At 39.8% G+C, this 25,360-nt stretch overlaps 1 protein-coding gene across 1 annotated transcript in view; it reads left to right on the top strand.

The window, feature by feature from the left end:
- The window catches only part of LOC101857324 (GATOR complex protein WDR59), a gene marked incomplete at its 5' end in the record, with an annotated part of 70,412 nt that extends 52,472 nt beyond the window's left edge, over positions 1-17,940 (top strand). Inside the window, 7 exon segments of the mRNA XM_005095616.3 lie at positions 1,479-1,539; positions 6,146-6,373; positions 8,314-8,340; positions 11,304-11,430; positions 13,567-13,709; positions 14,986-15,093; positions 16,405-17,940. Of these exon segments, the coding sequence (XP_005095673.2) occupies positions 1,479-1,539; positions 6,146-6,373; positions 8,314-8,340; positions 11,304-11,430; positions 13,567-13,709; positions 14,986-15,093; positions 16,405-16,559 (849 nt within the window). The 3' untranslated portion in view covers positions 16,560-17,940.
- Between the last annotated feature and the right edge of the window lie 7,420 nt (positions 17,941-25,360).

The following is a 25,360-nucleotide window of genomic DNA, read 5'->3' as shown; positions in this document are numbered from 1 at the left end:
TTTTTAGGTTAGAGGTTTTGGTGTACAATTATTTTTGTGTTGTTCATGTTGTGTAATATGTTTGTGCTGACTCTTGCAGGGCTATGACTATGAAGGTTTGTACCATCCCAATTCTTTCTTTAACAACCTCTTCAAAGAGGCATTATGCCTTACAGTATAGCTTTATTTTGCCCAGTCGCATTCTTTAATATTTGCTTTACTATTTCCAAGATATGAAATCATAGTGCTTGAATAAAGCATTCTAAAATATCTGTTAATCCATGTTTGTGTTATCTTTGACTAAACAAGTCAGCAAATATTGAAATGTTAATATTTTTTTTAGTCATCCTGTTCTGTTATTTCAATTGGTAACAATAGTAAAAGAACGTTATATATCACGGCCTTTAGAATTTTTATAGATTTAAATAAACCCCCTTGTCTGAAGTCTGGGAAAAAATAAGGAGTTCCTGGTTACTTATACTGATTATAATGTTTGTGTTGATTTGAATGGAGCACATTACACTGTATGCCTATAAAGATGAAAGTTGTTGACTTTAGTATATTGCTTCTTAATGGCGGCTCATATTTCTTGTATGTCGGTTGTGAGGAATTAAAAGCAAGAGACAAAACTAGTAATAAGCCATAGGCCTACATCATTGTATCTCCCCCTGAACATTTATGAGGGATCTTTGTTTCACCATTGTAAAATGTCTGAAATATTGATCTCAAGTATAAATAAATGAGGTTTTTTTTGTTAGCTGAGTTTATGCCTCCAGGTTATGTATGCTTCTTAATGGGTCAGTTTCTTTTTCTAATTGAAAATGGTGTAGATCTGAAAACATTAGAGATACTTTGGGTTTGTGACATTTATTTTAGGGTCTTTAAAAAAATTCCTTCCTTCATGCGTAGTTTGCAGGGTTAGATTTTGTGGTTATTTAGCCACCATGTAACTAAATGATCAGGTGGCAGGACCGTATAGCTTTACCTTGGAAAAGTTTGATCTGTTAATGAAAATTAAGTCATATAATATAATATATTAAAAATCTTTTGCTGTCACAGCCTTTGCATAGTTTGCACCTGTCTTTTGTATTTGAAAATTCTTACCATGTTATTTCTTGACAAAAACAGAAACGCTTCCTTCATTCCAGTTCTCTTTTAACTCTCGTTGTACAATTGTTTGATATCAGTGGATGTATCGTTTTACTGCACCACTGTTAATGCCATACACTAATGATATGCCTTTAACATCTTTTGTGGGGGGGGCGCTTATATTTGAAGTGTCGTTACACTTTTTGCGTGATGTGGGGCCTACTTCGGCCAACATGCTTTGCAGAGCTTATTATTCCATGATGCAATCAGTTCCCCTGGGTCTGTGTCTTCCTCTCCACTTGTGGATATTTCTGTGATGCTAGCAGTGATTCTCATGCTCTTTTTCTCTCTCTCTCTTTTTTCCCCATTTTTACATGGCTGCCCATTCCCCCTTTCCCTTCCCCATACAGCAGTACAACCCTTACCACACAGTCTCTTCGGTCACCAACTTGCTCAAGGGGTGGACATCTAGTAAGTGGTCTGGCAGAGCTGCCTCCCCTCTGGCCTGTTATTCACAACACATGCATGGCACATACTGCGGGTCCTGAGCAAACCGTTCACTGTGCAGCTTTTTCGCTGTTGCATTTTAGTGTTGTTCTTACAAGAGGTCTGAGGTGCATTTGAGGCTTTTGCTCTCTACCGTGAAAGCAAACTCATATAAGGAAAACTAAAGTCGAAAAATTTCATGACAGTTTGCAAAATTACTGTAGTGTTAGTGTGTGCAGATATAAATGGCAATAAATGTGAATCTACAAAGCCCTTGATATATACTTTGTTCACTAGAATTGGGGCTAAGCACAATACGTTGTAAAAAAAGTTCCTAGAATCGCTTCCTCTTTTTCTAGAAGCCCTTGTCTTGACAGTAGGTAAAGATGTATTACTTTGTGAGGAATGTGGCTGTTGTAAATGGCTGGAAACTATTGTTGTAATGAAGATCTTGAAATTAATCAGAAAAGTTTTGTAACTGAATTAAGTTAAAAATTTGCTAGTTTGATATTTAATTATAACTAGATAGACGTGAATCAGAAAAAAGTATTTCCAGCTCTGAAGAAAGTAAAGTGTTCCTTTTCTTTTCTTTCAATTCGATGGTTATGTGACCCTGCCATAATCAAACGTAAAAATTAAGTGGTCCATCAGACATCAAGTTTTGTTTTCTACAAATGATTGAATGAACTGGGTACCTTTGATCTCCTCATTCATTTTCTCTTTAGACACTAACAGTTTACCAAGAGTATGCTGCCTTTTGCTGTGTTCTTTTGAATCATAAAAGATGTAATTGATGTCCGAAATTGATGGCATAAAAACAAAGTCATTCCGAACATATTTTTTCCCTTGAGTAATCTGTTGCTGTTGATACTGAGATTCTGCCTGGTTTTCCTGCACTGTGGTTTTCATTTTTGCATCAGTAAATTTTTTACCCCCTAGTGTCTATCTATACTTCAATGTTCCCAAGAATAAACATGCAGAGGGGAGAGCTCTGTGGCTGGCTTGCTCGTGCTAATATCTCTTTATTTGGGTTTCCACGTGTATTGCCCAACTCCTATAGGTGCTGTGCTTCATCTCAGTTACCATAACTGTTGATTTTCTTTTCCAATATCTCACAGTTGTTGTTTTTGTTTTGCCTGATTCTTTCTGTGTGTAGCACAAGACTCAGTAACCTCAATTAGACTATGCAGAACGTGCGTTTTCAGGTACAGGATTTTTAACAAATCTTGTGACTAGATGTAGCTTCCAAGCACTGCTGAAAAGGGACAGCTTTTTTCTTGAAGTAAACTTCTGATTTACTCACAACAGTATTTAAATATCACTGTGGCTTCCTTATACACCACTGTTTAGACAGCTAACCCCTGGTCTTATGGGACGAGAGCACTCCACTCATACCTTTTGCAGTATTCCGAGTTTGTTTTGAAGTTGTTCATATTTATCTCTTTCTGTAGTGAATGTTTTTAGACCCTTTTTCCCACTCCGCAGAAACTTTTAAGTTTGCAGTGTTAATAGTACAGTCTTGTAAAACGTTGAAAATTGTTATTTTGGGAAGGATTTATTGGCCTTGCGATTTCACTTTGCCATATCTTTGGAATGTGCTGGTGCATCATTTGGCCTTGACTGGTGTAAATTTGATGAACTGGGTTATCACAGTGTCCAAGACGTTAGGTGTTTGTTTTGATATCATGTTAAAAAGAATTCCATTTCTTGGCAATAGGAGATCTGGTTCAAATTTGGGGCAATAATAAGACTGAGAGACTGTGTGTAGCTCTTTCTAATAAAAACTTGTCAAAATCTCCGTGGTGAATGCCTTTGTAAGGTCTCAGTTATTAGCTAACTTTCCCCCTGTCTCTCCCACATGGCTTTTTCTCAGACATACACACTTGCCACAGTTAAATATGCACTCACAAACAAACTCACACAAACCATTGCGCACAGTCATTCACTCACATTCTCAAAACATTTTTGTTTCCTCTAGCTAAAAAATATGCAAGTAGTTTAGTAGTGATCAGATTCTGCCAGTAATTAATTTTAATTCTTAAATATTAATATAGTTCCATTGACATTGCAAACAAATACGTAGACTTTGCAGTTTACAGGTTTAAAAAAAAGCTTCCTTAAAAGTTCCTTTGGACTGCAGGTAGTAACAACTGAAACAAGTAGTAAAACTTTTGTGTCCTATCCTTGAGATGCAACATATTCAGGTGACTGAAGATGCCACGCTTGTGATTGCCTTTAGGGCAGGTGCACTTAAAGGTTTTGACAGTTCTCTCTCTCTCTCTCTCTCTCTCTCTCTCTCTCTCTCTCTCTCTCTCTCTCTCTCTCTCTCTCTCTCTCTCTCTCTCTCTCTCTCTCTCTCCCTCCCTCCCTCCCTCCCTCCCTCCCTCCCTCCCTCCCTCCCTCCCTCCCTCCCTCTCTCTCTCTCTCTCTCTCTCTCTCTCTCTCTCTCTCTCTCTCTCTCTCTCTCTTTGTAAGGCTCCTGTGGGTTCTGTACTTTTTGTGCTTTGTGTGTCAGAATCGTGGAGCTCTGACTGGTAGCTTTTGTGTCTGCAAAGCTGCCAACTCCTTTCCAAAATCAACTTCCCCATAACTTTTAATTCACCGAAAATTCACCTTTTCTGACTTTCTGGTTGCTGGTTCCTCCCTTTTAATAACTTCCCCTACAATACTCTGTTTCCCTTTTATTGATTTTGTAAGGAACCAGTTAAGGTCTATGATATTGATCCTGTATTTTTAGTGTGTCTGTTGTACATTAAGTCCAGAATTGTGTGTTCATAAAAAAAAAGGATAACCCTTGTCTTTTTTGCGTTTACTGCTTTTTTTTTTTTTTCCAGAATATTTTTCTTTTCATTTATGTTTCTTATTGGTTGGCAGGTCTGTATGATGCTTCTTGGGTAGTCTGAGTGCATACAGTCTGTAATATCTCAGGCACCTCGTTAGTACATGTATGTTTCCTGTCTGCGTTTTGGTTCAGTGAACTTTGGCTCTGTACCCCATTCTCTCCCACCGTGTCTTATTATCTGTCATTTTTTATACTAGAATCCATTTATTTCCTACCGATCCTGGTGTACCTTAGTTTCTTAGTCGTTGCAAAAGCAGTTATCAAAGTCTTTCTGTAGTAATGTCTGTATTATTTTATCAGTGTTCTGTGTGTTTAAGTCTGATTTGATGCATTATGAACAATTTCCTGGGTATGAACCATATCTAAAGTAGTCAGCAGTCTTGAAGGTTCCTTGGTGGCCACAGTTTAAACTTAGTGGATGATGGACAAACCCAAGATTTCAAACTGAATCTCTCTATTTTCTTTGCCTATTATGGGAACAAGTTATTATTTTAATGGAAGTTATGTCATAAAGTCACTTGAAAAAAGTGGGAATATGAAACTGTGAGGTTGGATCAAAGAGGGAATGTAAAATTGTGAGGTTGGAGGTTTTTTCTTGGCCAGAGTTTCTACTTTTCTCTTTGTTGTATGATCAGGAATGCAAGGGATTATGAGGAATTTGAAGTTTGAGTTGTAACTAACCCGTCTTATGAAAAGAGATTAAATAAAGGATTGGTTCCAATGCCTGTCACCAAGTAGAAATTACAGTATCTTTTCTGACGCACCAAAAACAGCCCCCTCTTAATTATATTTTCTTTGGAATGGGCAATTTAAAATGACCATTCTTTATGTATTTGAATTGTAGAGCTGATATTACTGCACTTCTCGTTCTGGCATGTACTGTACTTGAACACAAAAAAACAACAAAAAAACATGTATTTTTAACGCTCAAAATATACTACGACCACCTCCTCCTGCCTTCCCCTCTCTTTTCTGCTCTCTCTTTCTCCGTTCTCTCTTTCATACTCATACATAGTGCATATTCATTTGTATATATTGAGACTGACATTTTCATGTCAAACTATAAAGATACATACAGTGGAATTCGGATTTAAAAATAGATACGCTTGTTGCAGGAGAAAAATGAGCAAAGCTATGTCAGCGGGAGCTGCTCACCCTTCAAGCGACTTCGTTGAATCCGAGCTTGCTCATTTTATATGATATTTTTATTGATTTTTATAAATAGGAAAAAACCCGGAAATCCAACTCCTTTTGTTGAACTCGAATTATTGTTGAATCTGAATTAGTTTAATCTGAGTTCAACTATATACTAATTGTCACTTAGTGCCATAATATTTTCCTTTTTAAGGTTACCGGTACATTTATTTTCAGTCATGTTTTATTGGATTTTTAAAAAAGTTTGGTATAGACCCCCTTTATAAGGATACTCCATTTGGATGGTTCCAAATGAAGAAAAAAAACCCTTGAATGTCATACCAGTACAGTTTTACCCTCAACAAATATCATTATTATCAGTTTAGTTAAATAATGAATAGATTAATATAGTTATAAAAAAAAGTGTTGTGGTAGATTGTTCAGTCTCAGTCTCAAAACATATGATTAAATCTTTTGGTGGAATAATCAGTATATTCAAATATTTTAAACATATTATAATTCTCCAGTCTCAGTAGGTATGACATTGAGCGTAACTTGCTTACTTATGCAATCTAACCGCATTTGCCCTTTTTTTTTTCATGATGTGCCATGTAGTTGCTGAGCCCATCTCCTCGGCTGCTCCTACTCCTCCTCGCCCCCTCCACATGGTCTCTCCAGCCCCCCTATCTCCACAACAAGTGTTGCCACCTCCTACGCTCCCACCTCCCCCTCCCATGACATCATCATCATCATCATGTTCAGCCTCGGCCGGCTTGGCCAAAAGTAAAGGCCGTATGGGAGAGGTGGCCTCACAGCCTAACCTGGCCGCTTTGTTCCGTGCAGGTTTGTAAGCCAACCTGAATGTCCACCGCATAAGTCCTACCGTTCGTGTTCTTTCCACTCAGCTTTCTGTATATAACACCCCATTCTGTTACATCTATAATATATAACATCCCAGTCTGCAACTGCCAGATCGCCATGTTGAAGTTGTCTCTGTGTTGTTTGCACCGATCAGTTAAAGGACCCATGTGTTTACACATGAATTGTAAGCGACAAGCTGCTTTTTGCCAAATTGGTCATGCTTGTTGGCATTGCACTCAATTGCCCCAGTCTGTCTTTCCTGGCATTTTGCGCCTTGTAGTAGTTGTTCTTGTCCTGTTCCTTGCAAACTTTTCTCCACTGCCTGTAACTCTCTTGGCCTTGCAGCTTGCTGCAGCATTTATTTGAACACTTAATGTTTTTTTCACACAAAGACTTTCTCTTTGAGGCCAAGTGCGTGGTGTTACTACTCGTATTTGGAAGTGAAAGCAAAGAAGTTGGTTTGTGAATGTGTGTGATGATGCATTTAATATTTCGTCCTAGTATATTTCCACCTACGTAAAAGCTCAGTAAAGCCAGTCCAGTTGTATTTGACAAAAGGAAGTGGATATTTATACGGCAGGCCGTCGGAAAATCGGAAGTGATAATTCCACGGCACATAAATTCAGCCAATCAGAACATCCGGACTATTTATAATTCTAAGCCTATAATCTCTTTTCCATAAGTAACGCATTATTATAGATACAATTTAAGATACCCGTATGTTTAGTTAACAATGTTTATCCTTTGCTATCCTTTTGTGCATTATGGACAATGATGAAATGTTTTTATGTGATTTTAACGAGAGTGAGAGATGCACAAAATGGAGAGAAGACTTTTTTTCCCCCAACAGTAGGGTGCCCATTTGTGGATGGGATCGGGTCGGGTAAGTATGATCACCCGACTCGTCGCCTGGAAAACAAACACAATTCTAGCATTGATACACTTCAAGCAGAGCCTATGCCGTCAAAATATAAATTCCGATCTTTAGACTCAAGACGGCATACCGTATAGGTGTCACTTCCGATGTTCAGACAGCATGCCGTGGAAATATCAACTATGTTTTTCAGACGGCATGCTGTCGAAATATCGCTACCCTTGACATTAACTAAGGACAGATTGATATTGTGCCCCAATAAAGTGGAGTGGTTTTCAGTCTACCTAGATTTGTGTTTATAAACACAAGTCAATGTGAGTGGCAGTCCAGTGTTATTTCTTTTTCTTTTTTTTTTCAATGGGAAAAAAATGTTGTGGAAATTGACTAGACTGAAAATTAGTGGGTCTCAAAATTGTGCCATACTTTAGTGCTGAGTGCTGCCCAAAAACCATGGAATCACTGGACCGCCAGTATCATGAATTTCTTATTACTTCTACTTGAACTAAGTCAACTACTGTCAACTGAGTAGGTTTTCTGGGGTTTTCTTATCTAAATGATCTTTTTGATGTTGGTACAATTTATTGTGATTGCTTAAACTTTCCATTATTATTTTATACAATACAGTGTGTATGGAAGCTGAGGGTACATAGAACTATTTTATCCTGTTGTTTTCTTAGCTGTTTGAGTAAACCTTGTTGATGACCGAGACAGTTTTTAAGACTTTTTTTTCTTTTTCTTTTTCTTTTTCTTCTTTTAATTTGAATTAGAACAAACAAATGTTTTTTTCCTCCTTTTTGCTTTTAATGTTCTACTTGTTTTGGTTTTTTAAAATCGGTCCTTGCTTAACTTCAGTTACAGTTCCAAAGATTTGTAGGAATCTAATTATATGTGCAAGTACTGGTATCAAATTGATTTAAGAGGATTTTGACATCAGTTTGAAGATATCTTTTCTTTTGAATTTATTTATAAATTAAAAAAAAAATTTTGCAACTGCACTTTTGCATTGGGAATTTAAAAAGTCTGGTTAACCTTTTTCTTTATACCCAAGGCCGTGCCAAGGCAGGCAAATACACAGGTAAATTGCTGACTCCGCGTCAGCCATTTTATTTTTTAACCTTTCCTTTTACTAGTCCTGATTCTTTACCAGATTGAAATATTAATTGTTTGTTGTTCTAATTTCTAGACCTAGTCATATGTCTTGCATGCTAGAAAAGCTTGATTCAAAGGTTGACAACGTAGAATATTAGATTGTGAACAGGGCGCCAGATAATCACAGAAAAAAGTCTTCACATGCTTTTCTCAATTTTCTTGTATGGAGAATTCTATGACTTTTGAAAAAAACTTAAGCGAAGAGAAGTAATCGACATGCTCACTGAATGCAGGGAAAAAGCAAGACAGAGAGTCAGACAGAAATAACAGAGGGAAAGAAAAGTAGGACATGTTAGTGGCGTGCGTTAATGACTTGTGGCATTTTATTGAGTTGCAAGTCACAAATCCATTGTCATATGAGTAGTGGGATGGTACTGCTTCAGTTTGCATACTTTTCCTTTTGCTCAAAATTGGTCTCGCTATGCAGACCAGGATTCGGAAGTCATTCACTTTTCAGAACTTATGGACCAAAAGGTGCATACATACCTGTGAATATTGAGGGGGGGGGGGTGAGCGGGGAAAGAGACAGGCCAAAAAAGTCCGAAGCAATCTTTATTTAATATCAAACGAAGGACTGGGGCTGAACGTTGGGCAAAAGCAAGGGGCGAAAGTGGTGGCACTAATAGGGGCATCTCACATTTTTGTGATTGAAATGGACAATTATTGGTGTACATAAATATGCGTAATGGAATCTGTTCCACTGTTTTGAGTTGGTTTGTGGAAACACTCGTTTCTTGGTGGATAAGTTTATATTTAGTGGTTTTTCTGTGTTTTTTTGTTTTCTTTCACGACCATCGTTCAAAGTTAGCATAATAACAAATAGTTTGAAAATACAGCAAGAAATAATTCTACGGCTACAACAAAGTTGTTTTAAGGGGCCCATACACTTTTTAAAAAAACGTCAAAATTTTGATGCAGATCTGCCCACACACGTTTTACTTTTAGTGTAAATTCAATATTGTCAAAATCTTCAACATATAAAGAAAGGGAAATCGAGAGATGGGGGGGGGGAAGTAGTGGGATGCTTGGGAAATTATAGGGGGTTCTATTCGTTGTTCGTTAAGTAAGCTGCTGTCAGGTTCACTAGAGTTATGCTCATTAGATAGTGTGTTTTGTTCCACTGACAATTTCATGCTGTTAATTGTTTGTACCCACTATATGTCCCATTTTAACATGTTGGCCTGTATACAGCATCCATAAGTGTCTCATGGTGGAAACCTGTTGTTTGTGCTGCAGGTATAACCCCAGACTCACACACGTGGGTGGTTGGCGGGGGTGTTGTGCTATGGTTTGCTCCTTCATTCCTATCAAACGTCTATCGTCCTGATCTCTCCTCCTTCTGTTTTATGTTTGTTACTCTCTTGTAACACTTCTAAAGTTTGGCATTTATACAACCTTATTGTCAGAAATTGTCTAAAATGGTCATACATTGTTGTGGAGAAAAGTGGCCATCTTGGACAGGTGACTGTCTTACACTGTGTCATTTCAGTATTAAAACAACGCAAGGGGGTAAATGAGAAGTGACTGTTTGTACAGGCGATTGTCTTATACAGGTGGCCCTTAGAGCGGCTTTGACTGATATTATACACACACACACACACTCACACACACTCACACAATGTTTGTGTGCATCAGATGTGTGTGTATGTGTGCACACAGAGAGAGAGAGAGAGAGAGAGAAAGAGAGAGAGAGAGAGAGAGAGGGGGACAGAGAGAGAGGAGAGGGACAGAGAGAGAGGAGAGAGAGGGGGAGAGGAAGAGGGAAAAGAATGGAGTCTTGGAAAGAAACCACTGTTATAATCTAAGAAGAGCATCATCTATGCAAAGAAATGAGTGATTGTTATGAGTGCTGCAAATCTTTTAATGAATTTTATACTCAAACAAATGAGTGGCAGATCTTGGTCACCAATACTTGTTTCAGATCTAACATTTGAAGAAGAGTTTGGTGTCCTGAGACACTGAAATTAGAATGGATATACTTGTTCAGAATAAATGCTGTTTGTAGTTTTACTTACCCTCTTTTCTGCATGCCAGAGAGAACATATCATTCTGAGTAATGTTATTTTGCCAAGATTTTGAGGTACTCTTAAAGGACCTTTTGTTTTGCTGTACCGTATATTTAATTTAGTGTGTGTTTTGTGCCTGATTTTTTGTCCCCCCCCCCCCCCCAACCCCCCAAAGATTGCATCTTTTGTTCCTCATTTTGAAAGAGCCTGATGTTTAGCTTTTATGTTCTTCACACTTTGGGTGAGAATAATAGCTGCTGTGTGTTTTTGTTAGTTTACTTTTTACTCTTCATTTTGATCATATTCAGCTTACTCCAATACCACTTTGCTGTGCTACAGTTTGTTTGAAGCTCACGTTATAAGCACTTATAATTTGGTATTATTTAAGATATTTACGTTCAAGCTTGTTTTTATTTTCTGTGCTTTGAGCGATATATGATAATAATTTTACTTTAGAAGCTTGATGGTAACTACATATGCCAGGGTAATGTTCCTCTTTTATTTTAATTCTGTCTTTGTACAATCAAACCGCATTGTACCACCCCCAGTTATACAGCCAGCCCTCCTTTTTGTCAGGCTTTGCAAATGCTGTCACTTTGTTTGAAAAAGTTGTGTTGGAAATTTTGTTTTAAACTATCAAAACGATGTCTACCATTTATAATGGATTGTGAACAAGGCAAACATATTGTATTGTATTTTTTCTCCCCCAGCTTGGCATAATTTTTCTGATGCATGGATAAATGAGCATTCTGACAATAAGTTTATTTGGGGTTTGATAGCTCACTGTGTTCAAAGGAAGGTTATGATGTGACATGCTTTGAACTACACTGACTTGTTTTCCTGCTTTTGCACTCATTTCGCCTTTCCTCTTAATGTCGTCTAGCTGTGATGAAAAGCAAACGATCTCTGAGCTGGTCTAACTCGTATGATGACATCAAGATTCTTGAAGAAAAGGATCCCAGGGAAAGAGAGGTGGAGAAGGAAAGAATTTTACACCACAATAACAGCAAGTGAGTTCGTGATTTTATGTTTGTGTTGAAATGAATCTGTGCTTTGAGCGATATATGATAATAATTTTACTTTAGAAGCTTGATGGCAACTACATATGCCGGGGTAATGTTCCTCTTTTATTTTCCTTTTGTCTTTGTACAATCAAACCGCATTGTACCACCCCCAATTATACAGCCAGCCCTCCTTTTTGTCAGGCTTTGCAAATGTACGAAAAAGAATGCTTATATAAACATAGTATTTGCGCCTTCACACCAACTATCTGAATTGTTCGGTCCTTACTAAATTAATGTAAATTTGCCCTGCTGTACTGCCAGCGAAGTGGCCACCAGAGGTACACTATTATACACACAACACAGGGCATACACTTGGTGGCTGCCTGATAATCTCTGTCCCACAGACATCTCTCGGAGTTGGCCTATCTTAAGGTGTTTGTCGCTGATTTGTTCCTGATGCTCTTATGTCTAGGTTTTGGCTAATATCTAAAAGAAAAGAACTGGAATCAAATTTTAAAGCCACCTGGAGAAACTTCAAAGGAACTGCCACCATGGCCCATTGGCATAATATCTGGCATTGCCAGACATCAGCCCTATAACCAAAAGACTGGTCGATGTTCGTGAGGCATATACTATGAGGACTTGTGCTCAAGGTTACATGACAAGTCTAAGGCGGCCCGATGACTGACGAGTATTGGGGTGAAACAAATTGTTCGTCTACAGACAGGGTCCTTGATACATATAGGTTAACTTCTGATCTAGCAGAAATGTTGAATTATTTAAAGTTCAGCTGGAGCTGGACATGTAATTGGTCGCTACTTGTTTTCCCATGCGCATGGTTTGTCTCTAGTCTTTACCATTCTTTACCGTTAGTCAAGATGGCAATGGATGCTGTCCCGTTACACCGCCAGCCCCGCAATACTGCCAACTTCATTTTCATCCGAAGGTAGGGGATATAAAGGGATTTGACTGCATTACTTGATTTTTTTGCCAAAATATCTGAAACTGATTCTAATTCTACCTGAAATAGGAAATTTGAAGTTGGCAGCCCGAATAATGGTAACAATAACAACAGTAAATTGCATTTATACAGTGGCATCCAACAGAAACTTGAAAATGTATTCACCCAATCATTGTGTTAAAGCTTTGCACTACCCACTCATGCAGCATTAAAATTTAAAGCTAAATTAACCCTTTCGTTGCCAAGGGGTATACGTTCCTACTGTCAGCGCTGATTTTCAGCTGAGCTCGTTCCCCAGGACAGCAGCCTAATGTCTTGGTGTTAATGGACGTACTGTCTAAATCTAGATCTAGCACACATTCACGATCACGAAGGAATCAGGTGCTTGTCAATTTTTGGCTCAATAGAGTTATTGGTATAATCTTGAAGCCTGGTTGTTTGCCTTGCTTATGATGAAAAAGATACCCATCTATCTTGAATATAAGTTGAGCTATATGCGATTGAAGGGGATGGGGGCCATCTGGTCGAGGAAATGGCTGCCAAAGTCTCGTGACTCCTTAAGCTGTAGTGTCTTTGGAAAATGCGAGTTTACATTTTTTTTTTTGCCTTTGATTGTTTCTTTGTAAAATCCCTGCAGGAATATATTAATGAAAAGTGTTGAGCCCAAAACGAAAAAAAAAACCTAATAAAAATTGCCAAACGGGCTGAAAAATATTGATTTCTTCGATTATATTATTTTGATGAGCACCTAATTTTACCACGACGCTGTACAAGTCTACTCTTGCATTTTCTACTTTTGTTTTTTCTTCAGTCTTTTTTCTTCTTTGTTTCTAAGTTCCTTGTTTGTTTGTTTTTGGGTTTTTTTCTCTCCTTATTTTCTTTAAAGTTGATGTTTCTCTTTCATATTTTAAGATTTCCAGTACGTCATACATTCTGTTGGCTTTTTTTAAATAGTGAGAAACAATACTACTGATTGAAAAGTATACAGTCAAACTGGCTCTAGCGGCCACCTGTATGACCATCACCTGAACTAACAGCCAATTCCCATTTACTAATTTTTAAAACTATAATGACAGTGTAAGGCTCCTCCTAAGACAACCACTTTTCTCCTTGAAGATAGGTGGCCGTCTTAGACAATTTCCACTGCTATTTTAATTGGTATTATGTTCATTTGTTTGTAGAATGTTGAACCCAGAACTGAAGTTTCAACATGAGCAGATCAAGAAGGCCTATGCAGATGTGCTGTACAAGTGGAATCTTCTCAACAAGAGGATACAGATTCTGAAACACACAGACAGCACCGGGGCACCATCAAGAGGCATAGGTTGGTCATTGCTCAGTGTCTTGTTTTTGTTTTTGGTCAAGATTCAACATACACCACATTTTATTGGAATTTGGAATCTCTGTCAAGAAAAAAGTTTTCTTCTCTGTCACCAGTTGTACTGTTGCAAATCAGACATGAATTTTCAAAAAGACGTTTTCGAATTGATGTCAAAATACTGTGACCCTGGGTTAAGTTTGGTAACAATTTGAGTGCAATTCATAGCATTCAAATTTCTGTAAATCATTTTACAGGACAGAAAGCCCATTTCCTATTAGTGGCTATTTGGGTACCGTATCTGCAGAGCTGTCAATGTACATGTATAAACCTCCCGCAAAGCCCTTGTCTGGGTTATCTTTTGTTACTTGTTTGTGTAAACTGGCATGAATATTATTGTCTGTGAGTGCCTCGAAATGAAAGTGGGTGGTTTGAGGGTGGCCCTGATAGGTCCTTTGCATTAGGATCATTTGGTATTGATCAGAATGTTGTTTCATCATTTACCCCGCAGAACGGTGCTGCTGACTGAAGTGTCTTTAGGCCATTCCCAAAGGGGGGACATTAATATGTTCTTATGCACAGTAGAATTGAAAATTGTAAATGGGCTGATTCCTCAATGTTGTGCTCATAACTGTGCCTGAACTGCAACAAGGAACTGCTGCTTTTTCTTTCCTAATCTTTACTATCGTCATTTGCCTCTACTTCTTTTGTATGTTTGTCACACTCTTGTGACCCGCTATTTCCAGGGTGCCTTGAAAGTCGAAACAGACGTTGTGCTGTGGAAGCGAGAGAGGTGAGCAGAGTAAGCCTGATTCCCTGTAAAGACTTCTCTGCTGACACCCACCCCTTGGCACTTATATATGACCTTATGCAGTTGCGAGCGCTGTAAAACCTCTACTAAAACTAAACTGTTTCATTGTTTCTGTTGATCAAAGAAAAAAGACTTCTTGTGTATGTATGGTGCACTTTCTTCCTGAGGTTTGCTTGCAAATTCCACTTAATAGAAAAACTTCTGTGGCTACCCACTGTAAGCAAGTGTCTTTTATATTCAAAGGTGCTGAAGCAGTATCTACTTGTACAGGTTGCTACTCAAGTTTCTTTTGTGCTGAAATAAATATAAATATATGATCATGACTACGCTAGTTTTCTTTGATGTATCATACTTTTGTTATTTTTGATGTATTGGTGATGGGAGTGTGAAACATGGACATTTATTTCTATTTCTTATGTTCTCTCTATTTCGGATGTTTTCTGTATTTCTGATGCTCTCTCATTTGTACAGAGTTTGTCGTCTCCTGCCACAATTGTAACGAAGATGTTCAGGGTCCCCAGTGCACGCGGTGCAAATACCCCGCTCTGCGCTGTTCTATCTGCCACATTGGTGTGAGAGGTAAGACCACAGCAGCATTCCATGCGCATGTTTTACTGGATTCAGTTATTGGTTGTTTTTTTAAGAGGTTGCTCCTTCAGGCATCTGTTGTCCTTCTTAGTGGTGTCGGTAGTCTAGTGGTCAGGCTATTGGACTCGTAATTGAGAGGAGGTTGTTGGTCTGGGGATTCGAGCCCCAGGTTTGGCATTGTGTCTTTGGAAAAGGCACTTTTTACACAAATTTCCTGGTGAAATGAGCACCTCGCTACAGACTGTGAAAGATCTTGTCAGTTCGTTAGTGTTTTAATGCCTAAAAATGGCAGCTTGCACTTTATGCTTCTCAGGAAGTTGAGATTGCTGGGGTAGTAATAAAGATTGTCAAGCGTATAGAGCTTGCTGTTGGGAGGGAATTTGTGCTATACAAATAGGCTACTATTATTACTATTATTATAATTTTTTTTTTTCCCCCCCTTTAAACCTCCTTTTGTTTGTTACCGTCTAGTAACACCTCTCATCTTCAGCACTTGGCTTTGCAAGTGCCACAAGACTTACTAAAAGTAAAATAGGAAAAGAACAAAAGTAATTTGTGTGAGGTTAGAACATACCTTTTGTAGGTCCTACTTCTCTTTACTTTTCATCTGTTGTTTCTGTCCTGCTCAGTCTTGCTCTGTCCTGGTGCTAAATGACTATGTCACTGTACTGTACTTCTCTGGCTTCAAACTAAACGAGAAAAAAAAAAGTGAATTGTTAAGTAATGTTGTATAGATTAGTGTGCCCCCCTCCAATATAATCTCAATGGTTTACAATAATACCCTTAGCCTACTGATGAATTCCATTTTGCATGTTTGGTCTTTCAAGACATTTTCAAAATGTAGTCTGAACAGGACGAAACTGGACAGTCACAGACAGTAGTTAAAAAAAATAAATCTTTTGAGCAAGATCGGGACTAAATTCATAAGTATCTTACTGATCTAATGGATGATGAAAAAAATAATGTAGCCCTTGTCCTACAAAAAACTTACCCTCCACCCCTCCCCAGACTTGCATCTTCTTCCTTCTCTCATCACTTCTAATAACATCACCTTTTTACTTGTGATGTAAGTTGGTTTTCCTTTTTTACATTTGGGAACAGTCTTTTTGATGTGCTAATGATGGGGCTGATGATGATAACAATAACATTGAATTTGCTCCTTGTTGAAGAGAAGCTCCTTGGCAATGAAGATAATGATCACTAATGTCTTTGCAAATTGTTTTTGAAAACACAGATTAGATGATGATAATGTAATTGATGATGATGATGATGATGGAAATGTTCTTTTGTCTACGTGTGCAGGTGCTGCCAACTTTTGCCTTGCCTGTGGCCATGGGGGTCACATGCATCACATGATGGACTGGTTCAGCTCTCAGACTGTGTGTCCCACTGGCTGTGGATGCAACTGCCTACAGGAGAACTTAGTGCCTGATGGGGAGCAAGAGATCCCATCATGACAGGAAAAAAACTGTTCTGAGTAGAGGGAGATGTGAATATATGATATTGTTTTTGGATGTACATGTATGCTGTGTGTGTACAATATTGTGGCCTGTTCATACATGCTGTTCAAATTTTGCATGGTTCAAAAGTTACAGATACGGAATGCATGTTTGAGAGTGCAATATTGAGTATGTTAAAGAATGTAACGATGTGTGCTTGGATGTGTATCCTCAAAGTTGTGGCATGTTCTGGTCATATTCAAAATGTGCAAGTTGGGGATGTCTCTGCTTTAAAATTCAGTTGATGTTGAGTGTTCCTGAGGGCTATTTTGAGTAGGATATAGTGATAGTGACTGTGTGTATGATTGTGTGTGAACCTCAACGTCCTGCTTTGGGACAGGACTGGCGTGACAAAAGTGCACTTATTAAGTGAGAGTCTGCTAGAGGAGCAAAGAAAAAGCCAAATATTTATTGCCAGTACACCAAAAGTATACGTCGGTATTTCGGACAAAATTTTCCATTGCAAGATTATTTTGATATGCTCATGGTTGTCAGATCTTGCTCTCAATGGTAGTACAGTAAATGTTTGACATGTTGAATTGAAGAATTTGGTGGGGGGGGGGGGGGGGGGGGAAACCGTTTTCTTCTTGTGTGTGATGTCAACTGCATTTGTTTTTTCTTTTCTTTACAAAGTTTTTGAAATCCTACCACATCTTGGTGACATTCTGGGTATTGTATACTGTGGAAAGGGCTGGCCCCAGAAGTAATTGCCCAGTATAAATACATTTTTTTTGGGGGGGGGGGTGGGGGGGCTTGTCGGTTATACTAAGTTAGTATCGTTTTGCAGTGTTTTCTATGACCATGTGAATGGCCTCATCAGCTGAGATAATTTTAAAATTAAAAAAAAAAAAAATTTTTTTTTTTAGATAGTGAACAGCACTGAGTCTTTCTTGTTTTTATTTTAGGAGGAGTACTTTGGACTGGCAATGTTTCAAATGAAAGCACACAGTTCTGAGTAATAATTCTGTCGCTTAACAAGACTCGGTAAAATATTGAAAACTAGTACTTCTCAGGCTCTCACATTTGTCAAACCAAGATTAAATTTTTAATTCAGTGGATTCGTTCTGAAAATATAAGACAAAATTTGAATGGTGTTGCTTTAACAAAGGTATTTTTTGTGGCATCGTTTATAGGTTGGTGCTGTGCTTCTGTTTAATGTATCATTGTTATTGTTACCAAGAGCAGATAATCTCCGCAAGACAAATGTTGACTCGCCTTTGGCTAGGAGATCACGTCCCCATTTTTTTCTTTGTGTATCGGGACTTGCCCATACCCTTGATTACAGTGCTTGTGTGATATTCACTCATGTCGAACCAATAAACAGTTGTCAGAAAAGTAATTGTCCATTTGCGTCTTTATTTTTATGTATTTGCTCATTTTAATATAGGCCTACAGTTTAGCATAAGCATGCATATAGCGAAAACACACATCGGGAACTGATTTTTGGGCCCTGAATTTTATCCACATTCTTTGTATTCAAAACACCCACACAGTATTTAAAAAATTGTCATCAGAAAGAGGGAGAGGGAGAGGAAAAGAGAGAGAGAGAGAGGGAGAGAGCATAGTAGGCAAACGAACTCTCTTTTAAGCTGGAGGCTAATGACATGTTTATCATAATACATCACAAGTGTTCAGCGGTAGATTTAGTTTAGCCTTACCTACACATACATGTACTTCAGTTGTGTTTAGGGTGTCTGCGGTCATGTGAAGGCATCTATTGTTGACGTGTGTGTCAGTGCCCAGTGCGCTTCCTCTTTAACAGACATCACACAGTACACAACTTGCTGGCAGTCTGTGAAATTAGGTCAGGGTGAAATCTTAAGATCTGCCAATTTTTCAAAGACTAGCCTGAACTCTGGAAAATTACAACTCTTCAAAGACAGATATTGGCACTATACGAGCAGAGATCTTGTGTGCAAGTCAAAAGTCCTCAAGCTTTAACTTATTCCAAGTAATCCAAGATTGATGTGGCAAAATCTCATCATACATTTGGAGAAATTAAAGTTAAAGCTATAATAATATATGTAATTATCATTTGGCTGATTACGGCCACAAAGGTACATTGTTCCCTAGTGCAGTAATGTAGGAACAGGAAGGAAAAAAAGTAGCCTGAAAAGAACCCACTGCTGTCGTCTTTGCCGTATAAGAAGAACTACTTCTGGGAAGCACAGTTTTCCTGTTTTAATTCTTCAACAAAAGACTTCAAATTAATTCATTATTTAGGAAAGAAAATAATGTTTCCTCTTTTAAAGCTGAATTAACTGGGAAAAAAACTGACATCTTTTTCAGGACCTTGTGGGAAGGTAGGCAGGTCTGAGGTTTAGTAAAGGGTAAGAGGGGACCATGGCGGAGAAAAAGAAGCAGAAAGTACTTCTTAGTTGAGGATAACAGCTTATCGTAGCACATTTTTCAGTCAAACTTTTTTGTAAATTGTTACGCCAGTCCCGCGTACCGCCAGGTTTTGCCAATGTACGAAAATAATTCCCTATATATAAACATAGCATTTGCTCCTTTACACTCCCTTGCGACAACTGTCTCAGTTGTACGGTCCTTTTCAAACTACTGTTTTTCCCTGATTCCTCCTTTTCCCTGCCCTTCTTTTTCTGGCTCCTCCTCTCCTTCCTCTCCTCCTTCTTCTCATCCAGATGTGCACTGGCACAATCAGTGGAAGGACCCTCGGCACCATTTTGGAGAGAGCAACGGAGCATCAATGGACATGTCCGGAGTGCAGGGATGTTGCTTCCTGAAACAATGAACAATGAACAATTTTAAACTACTGTAAATTTTCTTCGTTGTACCGCCAGCGAACTGGCCGCCAGAAAAAGATCTCAAATCTATACGGTAGGCCTACACACAAAGCTACACATGGTGTAGGGCCTACGGCACATCCACTCGGTGGTTGCTTGACAGTCTTTTTCACATAAGTCTCTAAGAGCTAGGCCAAGGTCTGTATTACCTTCCTGGGCAAGAACGCCATTGCACACTGGACAGGTCCATACGTGCTCAGTTCCCCCCAGCACCAAAGCCCACAAGGTATCCATACTGATTGTTCCGGTGGCTGTCTGATAATGGCGCCGTCTTTCCTTTCCAAGTCCAAGTTCCAAGGTCTAGACCAATAAATGCTTTTCGCTGATTTGCTCACTCTCTGCCCATCCCACCTCCCCACCCCGCTCCTGTTGATTCCAAGCAATATATGGATAGATCTACCGTGATGTAGTGTGTCGCCAGCGAACTCAGTACAACGTGTAATGTAGAAGAGCAGGCTACAATTAAAATAAAACAACTTTGTAATTCAGCATCAAATTTCGCTCGCTCCGTGCGTCATGTGCTGATTATGAAAATACTGTTATATCTAGGCATTGGGGAATATTTAAAAAAAGAATTGGAATCAAATTTTTAAGTTGCCCCCCCCCCCCCTCCGCTAACACACACCCCGGCGACCCAGATATCAGTCTAGAATTCTTACAGGCTAGTGAATGCACGTGGAGTGTGGAGCTTTTATTTTTTGGGGACTCTCGCTAAGTCGAAGTGACGTATCGAAGACAGATAACGCATTAATTCATCTAATGTGTGGTGGCAGAGCGGCTGGCATATACAGCAGATGTGGTGTGCCTACAAGAAACTAGATTAGAGGCACTGAAAACGTTGAAACTAGCAGGGTACTCGGCTTTTATAACAGAACAGGACACGGCCAGGTAACCCTTGTGAAGAACAACATTGAGAGCAGAGGAGTCAGTACATGTATGGGTTGTTGGGAGTCTGAGAATCTCCACTTGCTCGCTGTGGAACTCACGAACCAGCCAGTACGGAATGTCATAAATGTTTATGCTTGTAATGGATCTGAGGATGAAAAGGAATGGGGGAAGTTAGAAAACATTTGACAAACACTCTCTGGTCAGATTTTATTTTGTGGAGATTTCAATGCCCGAGGTATTCAATGGGGTAATATCAAGGACAACGCACAGGGAGTTGATTTGGAAAATGCTCTAGACTCGTGTGATCTATATTATATTCTAGCTATAGTCAATAATCGGAGAATGACCCGCATGGCACAGAGGGAAAATGATACAGACAGTGCTGTAGTATACCTAGCTATAGTTTCTGTGCAGATGGCAGCTAAAGCTAGATGGGACGTTCTGAGCAGTCACGGAAGCGACGATCTTCCGTGCCGAGTCTATGTCAGAAAGACTCTTGAGAAATGTGGCCCAAAGAGGAAGAGACCATTTAGATACACGTTTTTGGAGACTGACATTATCACCATGCTACGCAAGAACACTGAAGATAAAAGCCAATGAAAGGACAAGACCAAACCCCCATTGTGGAACGAGGAAACACAGGAGAGCTTGGTTATTAAAAGGAAAGGACTAAGAGCGGCTCAAAGGAATCGAATGAATCCAGAACTCCAGGAAGCTGCAAAAAAGACATCGAAGGCTTTTAAAGAAACAGCAGAGCAGGAAAAAAAAAAGAAATGGGAAGACTTTTGCCAGAGTATTACAGGTAACAGATCCCTACAGAGGTTTTGGAGGTTTCACAAGGCAATGAACAACTGGCAGTCAAGAACATGCCTTTCTGATTTTCAGACAGAGGACAGTACATGAGTTAGATTGGAAGAGGAGAAAGGGCAGGCTCTTTTGAACAGATACCTGCGGCAAACAAATCAGAACAATAAGGACGAAAGAACGAGCATTCTAAGGGATGTAGAAGGAAGATACTGGGAAGGAGAGGAAGCAAGGAGGTAAAAGTCACATTGGAGGCCATTCGAAATATACTTAAGACGGCACCTGACACAGCACCAGGTCCAGACGGGGTGCATTATTCGCACAACAAGGCTCTGGATGACCGCAAGTTGGAGAGTCTCGGAAACATCCTGGATAATAGTTTGCATGACGGGTTGATTCCACAAGATTGACTGGACAGTTATCTTACACCCCTACCAAAGCCAGGGAAGGACCCCACAAGAATCGAGTCCTACAGGATTATAACAATGCAAAAGACGATGGGGTAACTAATGGAAAAAATGGTGTCAAGATGGCTGTCCAATTTCTTGGAACGTAATAATCTGATACCTGTGGAACTTGGCAGCTACCGCCCTGGTAAGGACACCTGGAGGAATGTGGCAATTTTGGCCTCCTACATGTACGACGGTTTTGAGGAGGGAAAAGAGACTGTAGTCGCCACAATAGATATAGAAGATGCATATAACCGGGTGCCTTTTCGCCTAATCATGCGAACTATGATCAATATGAAAATCGACTCTGAATTGGTGATCTGGGTAGGAAATGCCTTGTTAAAAAGAAAGGTTTCCTTGCGCCTCGGCAGCTGCGCTTCTGAACATATTGCCATAACCCCAGGACTGCCGCAGGGATCGGTCCAGTCACCAGTCTTGTTCAATATATATATATATACACCATCAGTCTTACAGCCAATCAATTGGAGGGACCTGGCTGTAGGCTAAGCTTTGCAGATGATATATTAGTATATAGGCAGGGGAGAGATCGGGAGCTGATTGCAAGGAGCATGCGGGAGGAATTAGATCGAATTGGTGAATGGTGCGAACATAACAATGGAAAACTTAATCCAGCGAAGGCAGGGGTACTGTGGACCAGTCTCAACAACAGGGCAGTCAAGGCTATCATGCCTTCTGTTAATATAAATATACAGGGTACGCAGTTGGAAAGGGAAGAGAAATTGAAGTACCTGGGCATTACCTTTGATCGCACTCTCTCGGCAAAAGACCATGTGACTAACATTATCACCAGAGCAAGGAAAGGACTAGTTGCACTGAGAGTGATGGCTCCACCTATGTCCCAACGCGCCCTTATGATCATGCTTCAAGCGGTTGTACTGTCTGTAGTGGACTATGGCCTTGGTATGCTCACCCTATCCAAACCCCAGCTACAACACCTCAAAGTAATTCAAAATGAAGGAATGAGAGCTGTTCTGGGATGCACCCGTGACGAGATATCTGCTGGACCTGCCAACCTTAACCCACCGACACAAGCTAGCACAAGTCAAGGCCTACCTACGAGTAAGAGCAGACAATCATCATCCATTACATCCGAAAATAGGAAATCAAGTGCGCCAAAGATTAAAACAGAGGCGCTGGTATGGAAGCGTATAAACATGCCCTGTTCGTCACAGATTCGACGAGCACCCTAGAAAAAATCAGCAATGGGTGGCTCTACAGTGACTGGAGAGCTTCCATTGCAAATAGCCACCTCCTAAGGATTACATGGGTGTTCTGCCCTGGTCACGCAGGGGTGCACGGAAATGAGCGTGCTGATGAACATGCAGGCAAATCAGCATCCAGTGGCCGAATCATGCTCGACCCACCAATAGTGTTCGCCAGATGCAAGGAGAGTCTTTACGACCAAGAGGAGACAGACTCCCACACACTCAGCACAATAGAAGAAAAGTGTGTGCGGGTCACAGGGAAAAAAGTTTGCTCCGAGGAGTGGTCAGGCGTGTCTCAAACCAGCTCCTCATTTAGACAATTAACAGGAAGACCCTGAGGTGGACGCTGGAAAGAAGAGATGAGCAGTTATGGGCATGTGCCGCTTGCTCTGATTCTAGCTCTGGATCCAGGTAATTCCAAGTAATTAATCTAATGGTTGGTAAACAAGTTCTTTTGACGTAGGGCAGTCGATGCTACATGTATTTAACAGAGGACATGAAAACTTCGTTGTACCGCCAGCCCCGCTGTACTGCCAACTTCATGCTCGTCCCAAGGTAGGCGGTATAAGTTATAACGAGGTTTAACTGTATATAACCCAAATCTACAAGACAATGTCAATGAACCCAACTCACAAGTTGGGGTGGCATGGTAACTTTTACCCAAGTGTACAACTGTGTTTACCTCCCTGGACGTACCCTGAGATCCATGGGACTCTCGTGTTCGAGAGGTTACGGTGTTCGAATCCGGACAGCGGCGGAACATTTTCTCCTTTCACTTTCACCTACTTTCCTGCTCTCTTACAATGTTCTATCGACTGCATTCGTCTCCACTTTCTGCCCCCACCCCAACACCTTCTTTGCCCCCTCCTCCGAGCTCATAACGCTTTCTGCAGCCTTTCTACTGCTACTCCTTGGTTCCCTCTTATTGCTGTCTTTCAGCCACATCACTGATCTTATGGTAAGTAAGATCTACACCTTGCCTTCTCGGATAAGGGCTTAAAATCTCGGAGGCCCCGTGTGCAAGCTGTTAAAGATCCCTTGGTGGTCTAAAATCGATAAGAGTAGGCTTTGGCCGCCACCCGAGCAAAATTCAACATTTGTTACCAACTGAAAATGTTTAATTCGTCCCGGGCGCTCATATGACCTGATGCACTTGCGAGCGCTGTAAAGCACTAACCAAAACAAAAAAAACAAACAAACAAACAAAAAACAAACAAAAAAAAAACACAAAAAACAAAGATTAAAAAAGTGAGATCCATACATAACGAAAAGATTTCCACGCTGTGCTGATTTTTTTATGTGCTTGCTAGACTGTAGTATATTAAATTGTTTTAATAAATCATGTAATATGGATTGAAAGAACTGGGTTGACCGATGGTTCTAAAGTGGGATCGAAAGCTGGATTCACAAATTAAAACTAGCTCAGCATCTTCATCTTCTGTAGGACAGGTATGTATCCTTCCGCTCTTTGTACACTGTTGGGTCGTTGTAGAGCACCGCTGGGAGGTTGGTTTTTTTACTTTTCCTCTTGATTTTGCTGATGTTTTTCTGTCCCTACGAAACATGAAAGTGTTTTTTTTTGTGTTAGTGATAGTGTGCTTCTCTACTCAAACTAAACTATTGTCGGAGTTGACCTTTCATACTGTTAATTGGTCGCTTTTAAGCACAACGGGCTATCCCGAAAAAATGCTGTTATGAGATAATTGAAGGTGAAATTTTCCCCCCTCCTTCAGTTTATTAAAAAACAAGGATAGTTTTCTCTATAACCAAACAAATATACACACCAATGAAATCATACTTCTCCTATTGGATTTCTGGAAACCCCCGAAATGCGGGTCAGAGCCCGCTTGTCCGTAGAAGCGACTAATGCTTCATCTTTTGCAGAGTCCAGCCCTTTGAACCATGTCATCCATTTTTTGGTAATTTGTGGAAAAAAGGGTGGGGGGAGGGTTGTTGTGATGGGTGAGTCATTTGGTCTCAAGTGGTAATATAGTACTACAACTCACGACAGAGGTTTCAGGCATGTCAAACATGTGGGCCTTCTTTCATACAACGGTATGGCCAGTGCGCCCCCATTTACATGTACATCTGAGCCCCGCCATACTCCCCACGTTTTATAGTACACAAACACTGCACAACCCCATTATAACAGCTCCTCCCAAGACCATCTAGACATCTCCACGTGAGCAAAGTAATGACCGTCTGTAGGATTGTGCATATTCTTGGCCTCATCGATCACCATCCATTTTCTCCTTGGACTTTGAAGGGCAAAAACAACCATTTTTGGCATAATAATGCGACTGATTTGATTATGACATTAAACAATCTACCTCATATTTTTTTCAAGGTTGTATAATTAATCAATGTGGGTGTAGCCATCGGATGTGAGCAGCCAATCACAAGGATGGTAGCCTGGGAAGAGAAATAAAAGTGCAAGTGTCGCAGCTAGTGTTTTTGCTTTGTTTTGTTTTGTCTGTCTTGCTCTCTCTTGCATTAAATGACCATTTTTGTGTCATTGTTCTACTCCTTTCTTGTACTAGAAGAAACCAATGTAAGTAAACAAGCTTCAAGGCAAAGAAATCTGA

Source organism: Aplysia californica, unplaced genomic scaffold (assembly GCF_000002075.1).
Source record: "Aplysia californica isolate F4 #8 unplaced genomic scaffold, AplCal3.0 scaffold00108, whole genome shotgun sequence".
Classification (NCBI taxonomy): domain Eukaryota; kingdom Metazoa; phylum Mollusca; class Gastropoda; order Aplysiida; family Aplysiidae; genus Aplysia; species Aplysia californica.
The sequence above is the reverse complement of the archived record's forward strand: the minus strand, read 5'-3'. Positions and strand labels throughout refer to the sequence as shown.